Source organism: Protomyctophum parallelum (assembly GCF_964188405.1).
Source record: "Protomyctophum parallelum genome assembly, chromosome: 13".
Lineage (NCBI taxonomy): Eukaryota > Metazoa > Chordata > Actinopteri > Myctophiformes > Myctophidae > Protomyctophum > Protomyctophum parallelum.
The window spans coordinates 14950964-14964649 of record NC_139708.1 but is presented as its reverse complement, the minus strand read 5'-3'; the positions used below and the strand labels follow the sequence as shown (position 1 = coordinate 14964649).

The 13686-nt window shown below is 40.1% G+C and overlaps 1 protein-coding gene across 2 annotated transcripts; it reads left to right on the top strand.

The window, feature by feature from the left end:
- Positions 1-1133: 1133 nt before the first annotated feature.
- Positions 1134-7929, top strand: prmt1 (protein arginine methyltransferase 1). 2 transcript variants are annotated; one of them, XM_083780278.1, is made up of 10 exons: positions 1134-1206; positions 2808-2903; positions 3048-3203; positions 3485-3548; positions 3970-4112; positions 4416-4503; positions 5392-5507; positions 6197-6347; positions 6901-7022; positions 7582-7929. In XM_083780278.1, exons 1-10 carry the CDS (start codon positions 1180-1182, stop codon positions 7663-7665), a joined length of 1047 nt encoding a protein of 348 aa, XP_083636404.1. In that variant the 5' UTR covers positions 1134-1179; the 3' UTR covers positions 7666-7929. The 2 variants fall into 2 exon arrangements, with proteins under 2 accessions (XP_083636404.1, XP_083636405.1); XM_083780279.1 differs by having other exon boundaries at positions 1144-1206; positions 2817-2903.
- The last annotated feature ends 5757 nt before the right edge of the window (positions 7930-13686 follow it).

Sequence of the window (13686 nt, the reverse complement as noted above, 5' to 3'; positions counted from 1 at the left end):
ATTAACGTCCTCATGGGGGATACCGAGGCGTTCCAAGGCCAGTGAGTCAATATAATCCCTCCATCTCATCCTTGGTCTGCCCCAAGGTTTCCTCCCAGTGGGACGTACATCAAGGATCTTCCTAGAGACTAGGGAGACGCTCGAGAGGCATTCTAACCAGATGCCCGAACCACCTAAGCTGGCTCCTTTCCAGGTGAAGAAACAGCGACTCTACTCTGAGTCTCTCTCACGTGACTTCTCACCCTATCTCAAAGGAGATGTCAGAAACGCGTCGCGCTGGTGAAAACATTCCCGTTGACCCTAGACTGAAACTAGGGTTCAGTCAGTGCAGTAACCCGGCATAGAAAGTACAAATTCTAAACAACACGAGCCAATAGCCTATAACTATATAGCTTATGGCTTTTAAGTCAAGACGTTTGCATTACTAAAAAGCCATTTAGGCTATAGCTAGGCTAAGTTTGAACTTTAAACTTAGTGTGAGGTGGTGGTGCAACCCTTGACTATCTCTCTTGGCGTGCCTGGTCTCGTGGTCTGCTGAGTTGGAGATCAGTGCGCTGTGCGCGATTCCAGGTTGGGGTTCTAAACGTTAACCTGACAGTGAGTTTCTCCTCCTGCTTCCCCAGGCAGGAGGAGGGAACTTGTGAACTCAATACTGCCGCAATCTGGCGGAGTCAGCCTAGTCAGGTTAGCTAAACGTTACATTGGTGTCAGAATGTGCAACCCCCTACAGTGCACTTAGGCAGCCTATAACACAGACAACATACTGTACTGTATTGCAACAGTAGGCTTTACATTGCAGCCAGGATAATTAAATTCAACCACTGAACATAAATACTGACAGCATTATTCAGCATGACAGTATACAACACTATAATGGCAATAGGTCGATTTACAGTACAGTTTTTGACATTTTTTTTTACAGTACAGTTTTTGCATTTTAACCAGTCTGTTCTTTTTGACAATCGACACTCTCGCGAGATGGAGTAGTCCCAAACGCGAGATTGCGCTCAACAGAAAATAACCAATGAACATTCATTGCTCTGAAACTATAGGCGGAGTCTAAAAGATCCATCCAATTATAAATCATATTTTATTTGAATGGGCGGGCATTGGAGGGGCGCTTTTCAAGTGTGGTCCGCATGCTTTATCCATCTCCGCACAGACACACAGCAGACCGAAATGGCGGAGACAGCAGACACAATGGAGGTAAGTCCACATTATTAACGATTCTCACGAACACAAAACATATTTCCATGGTGAATAATTGAGTTCTGGAAGGGTAGCGGTTTGTTGCTACAGTACAAATCTCGGGATTTGTCACACCGGGTCGTGGTCGCGGATCGCCGCATATACGCACTTGGAAACGAAGCATCCATTTTACTTGATCAGAGACCCATGTAATGTTCGTTTTACCTCAATCCATATTTTATTATGTGATTAACTACACAAACAAGTGTAAGTCAATGTATGTTGTGCGTAATATTCAAGCCGTGTATCGATGTTAATGTTTATGGGTCAGGTTTGAGAGTTCATTGTGTTGAATGAATCACACCCATTGATTCAGTTCATAACTCTGCTGGGACCGCATGGGGGCTAATGTGTTAGCCGGTTAGCAGCACTAAATGCTGCCTCATGCTCATACAGTACTGGTTAATGGTTACATTACAGTGCTATTTAACCACCCAGAGATCGGTGGAAGTCAACGTGCGTCTCACTGGCCATGCGTGTAATGGGATATTATGTTGACGCGAAATGTTAACGAGTTTAACGGTGAAAGTCTGATGGTCCCGCTAACTGGTGCTAGCATAGCATAATTCCCAATAACTTGGATGTCACAATGGGAGTTGGCTGTTACGGCTCAGATTCAGAATTCGAGTTCAATGAGGAATGTGAATATGATTGAATTAAAACATGTTGCTAGAGCAGAAAACGAGCATATACGTGTTAATGTATGAAGGCGGCCTGCCTTGGCGTCATACTTCTAACCATGTGCTCCCATCCTTTTGTGCATGGACGGGAAAAAGTTGAATCATCTCAGCTAACCCATTGGGTTATGTATTATGTAACTGTAGCTGTTACTATGTACGATCTAGCTGACCTAAGTCGAATGGCCTCAATATGGCGCCATTTATGTAAGTGTATATTCATATGGAGCCAGAATACGATAATACAATATTATTAGTAATATCCATTAGTAGGCAATGCATACTGTACGTTGTAATTGCATACGATCAAAAAGATGAGTATTGAAGTTTTGGTAAAGTTTTAAAGACCACATCGCACATACTAGTGTATATCACTAAACTCATTATTCAATTTGTTTTATTTGATCAATTATGATTTTTACGAGTTGATTACTCATTTAACCTGTAGACTAGAACTAGATGCACTGATTTAGATAAGTGGAGACGGGGAACCCTGCTGCTCATTTCATTAATGCCCCTCTACATCAGTGACGATGGCAGCTGCCACAGGGCAGTGGAGTAGCCCAATGATTAGTTATCTAATAAGTTAGATAAGTTTAGAGTTGTGCCCCCTTTTATAGTAATAATGGGATGTTTGTTTTCTGTGGAATTATTGTTCTGACCAAATGTGAGATCAAAGACAAAATTAGCAAATGTCATCGCAACACGATTAGTTATATTTGTGTATCTGAATAGATCATGTTGGAATGGAAATCAAATTTGTCACTTTGATTGCCTCAAGCACAACATTGTAAGATGATATTTGCATTTCAATTTCCATTACTGGTCTGAAATTTTGGTCTCACCCTTTACCTGGTTATAACTTTGACTGTCTTTGGTGAGATTTCTCAGGGGGAGGGCTCTGCCAAGCCTGCTGCGGAAGACATGACATCAAAGGACTATTACTTTGACTCCTATGCCCACTTTGGCATCCATGAGGTACTTGTTTGTTTGTAGCTAAAGATGAAAAGCAACAGCTTCATCTTTTACTGTATTCTAGTGTGTGTTGTAATCATCTGAACATACAAATTGTATATAGCACAAGGGTCATTTGTGTTCTTGTCCTCTTCATCACTACTGTAGGAGATGCTCAAAGACGAGGTACGCACCCTAACCTACCGCAACTCGATGTTCCACAACAAGCACCTGTTCAAGGACAAAGTCGTGCTGGATGTGGGCAGTGGCACAGGCATCCTTTGCATGTTTGCTGCCAAGGCCGGTGCCAAGAAGGTCATAGGGGTAAGTAATGCTTCTTCATGTTCATCATAAAGACCGCTCACTGTATAAAAGAGCCCTTTATACTGCTTCTAATCGGCATCTCCCATGAAGTTACACTGCTATATTTAAGGAGTCATGTGTGAAGTTTGGGAGTGTCTGGAATGTCTGATACAAATAGCAGGAAAGCCTGCTATGCTTGTTTATAGTCATGTCATGAGGTTTATTTCCCTGTGGATATGACATAACGTTCTAATAATGTTGCACTAACATGCAGTAAGACCTTGTTTCTTTGTGTTGTGCAGATTGAGTGCAGCAGTATCTCTGACTATGCTGTGAAAATCGTCAAGGCCAACAAGATGGATGATGGTGAGCAGGGCTTATAGACTTGTGTAGGGCTGCAAGCCTGCAACAATTAATCAAACCATTTGGTTTAATCCATTGTAAAAAAATCACCCCCGTGTGAAGTGAGGGGTGCTCTTATCATACATCATCTCATTCTGGCCAATCACAATTTATGCCCTCACTTTTGTCTTCAATGTTTGTTTACACAAACCCTCAAAGCTGGATAGGAGGGGCTAGCGCCCCTAAAAACGTATCGATGTATAATTTAACAAACTGACAGACAAAATAAATTAACACTTAAGCTTCGATTTATTGAAATATATAATCGTTTCTTTGAAATATATTTAAAAAAAATAAGAAACTCAACTCTATGCAAGTGAATTATCACTAAGAAAATAACTGATCGGCTGAACCCATGTTTCTGAACCCATCTTCTGTCTCGTAGTTGTGACAATCATCAAGGGCAAGGTGGAGGAAGTGGATCTGCCAGTGGAGGGTGTTGACATCATCATCTCAGAGTGGATGGGTTACTGTCTCTTCTACGAGTCCATGCTCAACACAGTCATCTATGCCAGAGACAAGTGGCTGGTATGTGTGTTTTTGGAGTCCCGATACACTTCCAGCAGCAGTCAGTTTCTCCTGGAAACGTGTATGTTGGGCGCCCCTGGCTTTTGTATGTGAATGTTTGTTACATGTTCCCTGGATGACCTGGTTGTTGTGTAGGAGGGCAGGCAGCTAAGCAGCGTCTAGATGTTTTGTATCAGAATTCTACACTGCTGTTGCCAAATGTCAGGCCTCTGAATAGACTGGGAATGTGTTGTCCCCTAAGTGTATTAACTGTCTATGTTTTCTCTCATGCCTATTCTTTGAACTCTCTCATCCTCTTAACAGAAACCAGATGGCCTGATTTTCCCTGACCGGGCTACGCTCTATGTCACAGCTATTGAAGATAGACAGTACAAGGACTACAAAATCCACTGTGAGTGTCCTTTCACCTACTTGAATTGGTATGTGCTGGGATGGCTAACGCGACCATGGTTTTATCTTCGGGTTGAGTACAGAGTGAAGTAGAGGGTGCGCTGTGACTGGCCAGTCGCTGTGATTGACAGCCTACACCTAAACCTAACCTCAGTAAAACTAACCCTAACCTTAACCTCAGTAAAACTATACCTAAATCTAACCCTAACCTTAACCTCAGTAAAACTATACCTAAACCTAACTCTAACCTTAATCTCAGTAAAACTATACCTAAACCTAACCTCAGTAAACTATACCTAAACCTAACCTCAGTAAAACTAACGCAGTGACTGGGGGGAGTTTCCAAGAACCCGAAGCCGAAGATAAAACCATGCAAGCATGGCTAACGCATGCCATGTAGACACTGACTTAATTACGATGTTGTACATTTGAACCCAGCTTCACCTCATTTGGACCACAAAGGCAGATTATATTATATGGTCATAAAGTCGTAAATAAGTCCATGGTTGACCCTCCTTGTTAAATAATATAATATTTGAAGTAAATGGTGCATTTATATAGCGCCTTTCCAAAGTGCATTACATTCACCAATTCACAAACCGATGGTGGAGGAAGCCATGCAAGGCATCAACCTGCTAATCTGGAGTAGTTGGTCTTGCTCATGGACACCTTTGGGTGGCCGCCATTTAACCGGGAACCTTCAATTTCCCAAACACTACCTACAAGGCCACTGCTGCCCCCTAAGTATTATAAACGGTAACACCACTAGTGACATTTATTGACCAGATGGTACCATAGTTGTAGCCTAGGAATTCTGTCACCGTTTTTCAATTCACAAGAACTAGGGAACCCACATGCATCAATCTCATGTGTTAACATTTCTTCATAGGGTGGGAGAACGTGTATGGCTTTGATATGTCCTGTATCAAGGAGGTAGCTATCAAGGAGCCCTTGGTGGATGTGGTGGACCCAAAACAGTTGGTCAGCAGCGCGTGTCTCATAAAGGTGGGTGGTTGATTCGAAGTGCTGTTGGACTACAATAAGACCTACCACAGTATCTGAATTCAGCAGCGTTAATTCTGCATTCTGAGAAAATGCGTTTCACTTTTCTGCTGCCATTCTGCGTCAAGACAAATGGGTAGGGAAAGTTAGCAAAATGTGTGGCTAATCTGCAAAACAAAAATGCTTACGACTAGCTTTCTTCACAAATGTGTTCATAAAGATTTCTACCTTCACCTCAATTTGTTCCAACCCAACTCCCTTTGACTGCTGCATTTTTGCACAAAAACACTCCTTGGGCTAATTTCGACCATAGCCACTTGCCCAAATGTGGTTGCCTCATCACATTTGTGATGCCAGCCATGGCCATTTAGGCCCAAGGAGTGTTTTCCGTGCAAAACTAATGCTTTTAACAGATTTGTTACAACTTTTGCTAACTTTCCTTTATTAAAAGTGGGAGCCAACCAGTAGTTGGTCTGAAATGACCATTGACATTGTACACAAGAAGGTTGTTTCAGACACCATGTATACACCCATTTAATAGAAAAAAGGAAACTTTCTACCGCTGCTTTGAGTTTACAAATAGACCGAAATGGGAGACTATTGCTTTTTCATTGTGATAAAGAAATCTATGCCATCACAGCCCTACTCGCAGGGTCTCACTGTTCCTCATGGGTTTTTTCTGTCTGTCACAGGAAGTGGACATCTACACAGTGAAGATCGATGACCTGTCCTTCACCTCACCATTTTGCCTGCAGGTGAAGAGGAACGACTACATTCACGCCCTGGTCACCTACTTCAACATAGAGTTCACACGCTGCCACAAGAGGACAGGGTTCTCCACTAGTAGGTTTTAGATTTTTTTTTCCCAATGCAGAAATGCATGTTATCCTCAGATTGACGGGTGTTTTTCAGTGTCAATCTAAATTGTGGTTGCCATTGTTATTCTTCCTTGGATTGACACAAGGTTGGAGGGACCTTTGACCTATAGTTTTAGACCGCGACGTATAAGCTTGCTCAGTGGTGTCTCTCGTGGCTCAAGCCGACTCAGCCCTATCAGAGTTGGCACAGAATAATAAATCCTCGTCGTCCCCCACCTACAATGAACACAGCGGAGCTGTCCCTAGATTCCCTACCCCACTGATGGTCTCACCTAATCACAAGCCGCGGTGGTCCTTCCAGCCTCTCCCAAACTGGCTAATGTCCCAATCAGCACCACTGTGCTGATTGGCTAATCATTTTGTCCCCCACAGCACTCATTGAATAATAGATTTTCAGTTGAGAAGCTCCTGTTTTTTGTTCTGATGCCAGACCAGAATCCGTTAGTTTGGTGGGGTGGAAGGATTCAAAGGTCTAGAGTAGACCCAGCCAACTTACGATAACTTCTATATCTTTCCAGGTCCTGATTCTCCATACACCCACTGGAAGCAAACCGTCTTCTACCTGGATGACTACCTGACAGTTAAAACTGGGGAGGAGATTTTCGGCACCATCAATATGAAGCCAAATGTTAAGAACAACGTAAGACCACCTATGCTCAGATATGATTTATTGTGATACTGATGTGTGCATTGTGCAGTCTTAATGATGACTGGCAAATATTTTCATCTTTTTCTTTTTTTCTTTTTAGAACATGAGAGTTGTTAATGCTGGCTTACTTGCTTGTGACCAAATATGCCAGTTTGCAGATTCACTGAAATAAATGTGACAATTTACAGTTTACCCTAGTAATAAGAGATTACATTGCACGCATCTGCCTTTGTCCATATTTTTTTATTGTAGATCATCATTGTCTTGTTTCCTATTGGCTGCTGTTGAATCTTGCAGCCTAATGTCACACTGGAATGGTCCAGAGCCACAAGGTCACAGCGTGATTGGTTTATGACTAAGTCTGCCTCTAATCAACCCTTAATGGAAACATGCTCTGAGGGCATATCTGGGTTATCCTTTTAGCATTATTTTGTGTTTTTTGCAAACCGTCAAACTGCTGTATTATGTGCTTTTTCTTGTCCCTCATATAATTTACTGTCCATATCTAAAGTTTGGAAAATTCTGACTTATTCTGTCTTTTGATTTGCAGAGAGATTTGGACTTCACCGTAGACATCGACTTCAAGGGTCAGCTTTGTGAGGTGTCCAAGACCTCAGAATACAGGATGCGCTAGTACATGCCTGTTCATCCCCATGTGTATTTCTGTGTTTTGAGGAAGGGGGTGTGGTGAAAGGAGACAACAGGGGTCAGAGTGTATGTGTGTCTGTGGGAGAAGGAATTTCTCTCCTTAAAAAGAAAACATAACTTTTTTTTAAGACTGGCTTTGTGTAATGTTACTTGTTCAGATGTTGAGTATATTTAACAAAAGGATTTTCAAACGTATGGGGCCAAAGTTGTGTACTCTGGCAATTTATTGTGCAATAGTCGCTCCCCCCCCCCCAAAAAAAAACTGTTTGTTTGACGCGGTGAAATCTGCGCATCTTTTTTCTGTTTACATGTGATGTTGGACTGTGCTTGAGCCCCATGTGTAACACACACATACTCTGACCCCCCACCATGACCTGCCTGTACATAGCGTTACTGTTGAGTCACTTTGGCCCCCGCTGTATAGTCATGGACCTTGTTGACAAATGACCCTACTGCCCCCATCCCTCTACCCCTGTCTTTACTCCCGTTCTCATCTTGGTTGTAAGAAGCACCTCCTCTACCCGTGTCTGGTGCCCCTGTCTGACCATAAAATGGTCATACATCTGTGTATTTTTGAATTCCTTAAGGGTGATTTATACTTGGTTGTGTGCTGGCGTACACTGAAAATGGCAGATTTACAAGCCAACATGCATTGTGCACCTGCTATTTTCAGACGAATCTGTCATGGTGCACAGCCAATTATAAATCGGGCATTACTGTTTAAAAAGGGATGATTCCCCCCTTCTGGCCCATTAACAAGAGTTGCTGCTGTAATGAGTTGCTGATAAATGATGGACCCTTATAGTTTTTAAGACAAAATGTAACTTCACCCTTGTTATTAAATAAATAAATAAATGGACCACATACTGTAGCTGTCAAATTATCCCCCAATATGGTTCTCCAGGCCTGTTTTCAGTTACAGTCCATTGGCTTCAGATGTTTTCTTTTGTTTATGTCCTTGTTTTTGCTGCTTTTCTAATAAAACATATTAAACTGGATAAATCTGTTTCAGAATAATTGTTTTGCTGTGTCAGTGATGTGAATTGGAATCAGTGGTTTAAAGATTATTCTAATGAATCTTACATGTAGACACCCACATCTATAAGATTTAAACTATATTTGCTGTATAGGAGTTCAGAAATGGTAAAGGGCTGGTATTAGTCTGGGAATAATCAATATTGATGGTTGTTGATGCCCCTGGCCATGCTCAGTTCACTCTTGCTAGAAACGGATTAGTTCCCAATTTTGTAGCCACAGATCATTCTCCCAAAATCACAGTATGTATGTATTATAACAGACATGCTGTACATTCACTGCTCAAAGGAATAGGTTTTGAGAACTAACCAGATGCAATGATATGCTGTGATATAGGGTTGTGTGTGTCTCACATCTGTCTAAAGTGTTTGATAAGATTTAACCTCGGACCCAATTTTTTTAATATTTTGTTGTCACTGGATAAAAGTTTGTCCACAATGAGTGATAACAGGCAACAGCACACGTTGATAAAAAAATAGAAATTCTTCTACATTCTCAAATTGTATAGACTTAAGTATTGCTGATGTTTAACAATAATTTAACTCTTGAGAGTGTAAATGAAAGCATATGGACCCGTATGGGTCCATTTGGTTTCATTTACACTTTTTTGGGTTTCATTTACACTTTATTATACACTCAAGAGTTAAAGATCTATAAGGGTCCATTTGGTTACCAACTCTCTCCATCATTCAACTGGGGACCACCTGGAACCCCCCAAGGACCACTGGTTGAAAACCACTGCTATAGCCTATGGCCTGACCCATGCCATAGTATACTGGAATGGACATGGTTCATAATATACCTAGTACCTACCACAGGTTCAACACAGGCAATTTCCATTTTCACCGCTAGATGGTGGTGCAGCATTATCAATGACGTAATTTCTCTAAAAGTTAAAAGCTCAATAAGTGTCTGTGCTTCTCGCCGGGTGCAGTGGCGTGCGCCTGTAATCCAAGCTACTGGGAGGCTGAGGCTGGCGGATCGTTTGAGTTCAGGAGTTCTGAGCTGCTGTGGACTATGTCGATCGGGTGTCCGCACTAAGTTCGGTATCGATATGGTGCTCCTGGGGGAGCCCGGGACCACCAGGTCGCCTAAGGAGGGGTGAATCGGTCCAGGTCGGAAACGGAGCAGGTCAAAGCCCCCGTGCCGCTCAGTAGTGGGTTCGCGCCTGTGAATAGACACTGCAGTGCAGCCTGAGTAATACAGCGAGACCCAGTCTTTTATGCCCCCTTTTAATGCAATGTTTTTTCTCTCTGATCTTTTAAATTTAATGCAATGTTTTTTCTCTCTGATCGTCTCTGATCATTTTATTTAACTCACGACCATGTTCACATGGTATGGACTCTAAATGTCTATTTGTATGTCTCTAAATGTTTGTAGGCTATGTCTCTAAATGTTTTGATGAATTGAACATTGTGGACCCTGTTGTAAAGTGTAATGCTTAATTGGGTCGTCCACTCACAGTTAACAGTCTTTGTATTGAGTTTGTGCTTAAAATGTACTGTAAATTCTACAAACTGTTAATAAATATTTCAATCAATCAATCAAAAGACTATGGAGCACAGATTCATAATTATTATACAATAAAATCATATATAATTACACAGTATAAAATGTAAAAGGCATTTATTATTTGAACTGGAAGAACATTTTTCAGAAAAGCACCCATTTTGTAGATACTATTTGTATTGTAGGTACTTAATTAGTTTTTCATATTTTAGTAATACAATTAATTTAAACATAGATGGGCGGTTTATAAAATAGATTGCCTGATAGTATTCTTACGTTCCATTCTGCTACTGACATTTACATCGAGTTGATCTTGTTTTCTGCTGAAAATATTCCCGATAGGCATATAATAACTGATATAATGAATGAACTGAATAATGATCTGAATTGTATATATATTTTATTAAGTGCCTATCAACTGTGTGTATATAACCCGGTGTAAATAAATCAGCTGTGACGTGTGTCGTACTGAACCAGCAACACTACAGCTGATGCCTCCTGGTGTGTTTATTTATTTACTCCAAGTGTTATTCCTCCGTCATGTATTTCTTCACTTCTTATTTCTGGTACAACACGCCTATTACAGCTGTGAAACTCAACAATAACTGTTTCAAACTCCTTTCTTTTGATGGTGTAATTTTAGATCACAGACAGAATAATTATGCTGCATTGTATGTTTATGTATTCTACATTGAGCAAACATTTTAGTAGGCTACATTACATTTTAGTCATTCACACAGATGCAAGATCAACTGTATAACAATACATCTCATAAGCCCTAAAACATAATAATTGTTTTTTTTTTTACAGAGTTTGCTCTGTAAATGTAGCAGTCCCAAAACACAGACTGAAGTTGAAACCATGGCTAATGAGCCCGCTCATGAGTTATAATAAACAATAAAGCTATTAAAACTCGTGGTCTGTATAGTCTTAGTGTATATTTTTTATTTTCGTGTTCAACTGATGCTGTGTTCAACAGCATCATCTCTGTTGAGCTCACTGAAGTGCCATTACAAGTGTTATCAAGTCCTCCAGCAATGTATCTGAGCCTATGGAAGGACACTTAATTCCTATCTATTCTATGGGCCATAAGTATAATACTCACACAGTGTATTAAGGATTTTCTGTGTAGAAGAGTCAAAGAGGGGATAACATTCAGCACAGGTCATGAGTCAGATTCGAAGTTAAACAAACATTTTTTTAAATCCCATCTGTCTGTGTAGTAACAATGTCACTTTAAATGGAAGTCTTTGTTAGGACAACTTGATAATTAAGCCTACTGGGTCATGTTTATGACATGTGCTATGTCCATAAAGACAGTTCCTTCATGTTAGCCAGTCAGGAATGATCAACCGTCCTTTTGTGACATAATGCAGTAACTAGAAACAGCCACCAGGTGTCCTCATTTATCCAGTCTATGAAGGGTAGAGAACATCTGACTGACTGGCTTGAGTGACCAGAAGCTGCTTTAATCACTGTCACTGAAATACATGTAGCATAATACTGTTGGATGGAAATATCAATATCAAGTACTCAGATCTTTTACTTAAGTAAAAGTATTACAACTACAATACAGAAATACTATGTTACAACTCACAATTTTACTTGAATAAAAGTACAAAAGTACTGCATCAAACATACTAGAAAACCAAAGTATTAAGTAAAACTAGGCAACCTCAAAATTTTACTTTAGTTTCCACCACTGATGGAAATACAAGGGTTCTGTTCAACAACAATATAATGCATTTTATATCTTTAGGGCTGTAGAAAAAGACAAGATCAACTATTAATCAAATTATACATTTTATTGATAAAGGTACTACAGAATCATAATTAGAGCTATTATTTACAAAACATATTTACAATTATTTGCAATGATTATTTACAATAATGCTTTAGAACATCAATCACTGTCACTAAAATACACAGCATAATACTGTAAAAAACTAAAAATATATGATACAGAAATGCTATGTTACAAGTAACAGGCACAATTCACAATTTGACTTGAATAAAAGTACAAAAGTACTGGCATCAAAGTACTAGTAGTGCTAAAATAGTAAGAAGTAAGACAAATCTCAAAATTGTACTTTTTACAATACAATGGTTCAACAACAACAATATAATGTATTTTATGTCTTTAAAAATATATATTTGCAATGATTATTTACAATTACTATTTGCAATGATTATTTACAATGCTTAAAGATTTATCCAGGGGTGGAACAACAGGTCCGGTAATGTCGCCCTGGATACTGGATCTTTGACCAGACAGTGCTTCAAAAAGTCCTGGCCACCTGGAAGGATAGAAAGAAGAATTAAAACTAAAGTCAGTGAAAATATTTTATTTATATATTTAACCTTTATTTAACCAGTAAAAACCACATTGAGACGGAAGTCTCTTTTACAAGTGGGAACTGGCCAAGAGAAGAGGCAAAATAAGTAACACAGCTCTGCCAGTAACAATGAATACAAGGCAATAGAGCGTCGAAGTCCCTCCCCCTTTCAGAACGGCGAGTGGCCCAGGAAATGAAATGCAATGCATTCTGACCATAGGATTTTCTTTAAGTATTTATTTAAAGACTGTTACGCCGCGGACAAATCCAACTCGGATCGTGACAAATCATGACAATGAACACAATATTTTGGGCCGATCAAATCATTAGAAAGAAGAAAATAAAGGCAGGAGACAACACTATTTGTTTTGTTTTTCTTCTTATAAATTATTTGATCTGCCCAAAACATTGTGTTCATTGTCATGATTTGTCACGATCCGAGTTGGCTTTGTCCGCGGCGTAACCGTCTTTAAATAAATACTTAAAGAAAATCCTATGGTCAGAAACAGAATGCATTGCATTTAATTTCCTGGGCCACTCGTCGTTCTGAAAGGGGGAGGGACTGCGACGCTCTATAACAGGACGAACATGCAACGCTCATAAATACAGTACCCACTACCAAAGAAGCTCAGAGGGAGAACAGGTACATCTAATAATGCAACCAATAAAGGCTAATATATAAAAACTAAGCAACAAAATATCAAGAGATTTGGTATACATCATCATCAAAGCAGGAGCAATGTTTGGGAAGTGTGACCATGGTAATCCCTTTAAAGCTCACTAAGGGAATCACAGAAGCCAGTTTGAGTCTGGTCTGTAGGTGTTTGTGTTTGTTTGCAATGATTATGTGTATGTGTGTGTGTGCACGTCGATGTCGGCGTGAGAGTGACAAAGAGACTGAAAGCATGTTTGCAACTTTGCATACATCCATATGCAGTCTAAATGTAAAAGTGAGAGTGTAAAAGTGGGTGAGTGTGGGTCCGTTTGTTCATTTCTTTCTTCTTTATTGAATACTTTATTAGTCAGTAATGTAAACAGCACCTGGTACAGTAAGATAATAAAGCTTAAAGGTTAAGTGAGAATAAATAAAAGGAAGTATTTTGCGGTGTACTTGAGTGTGTGCAAGG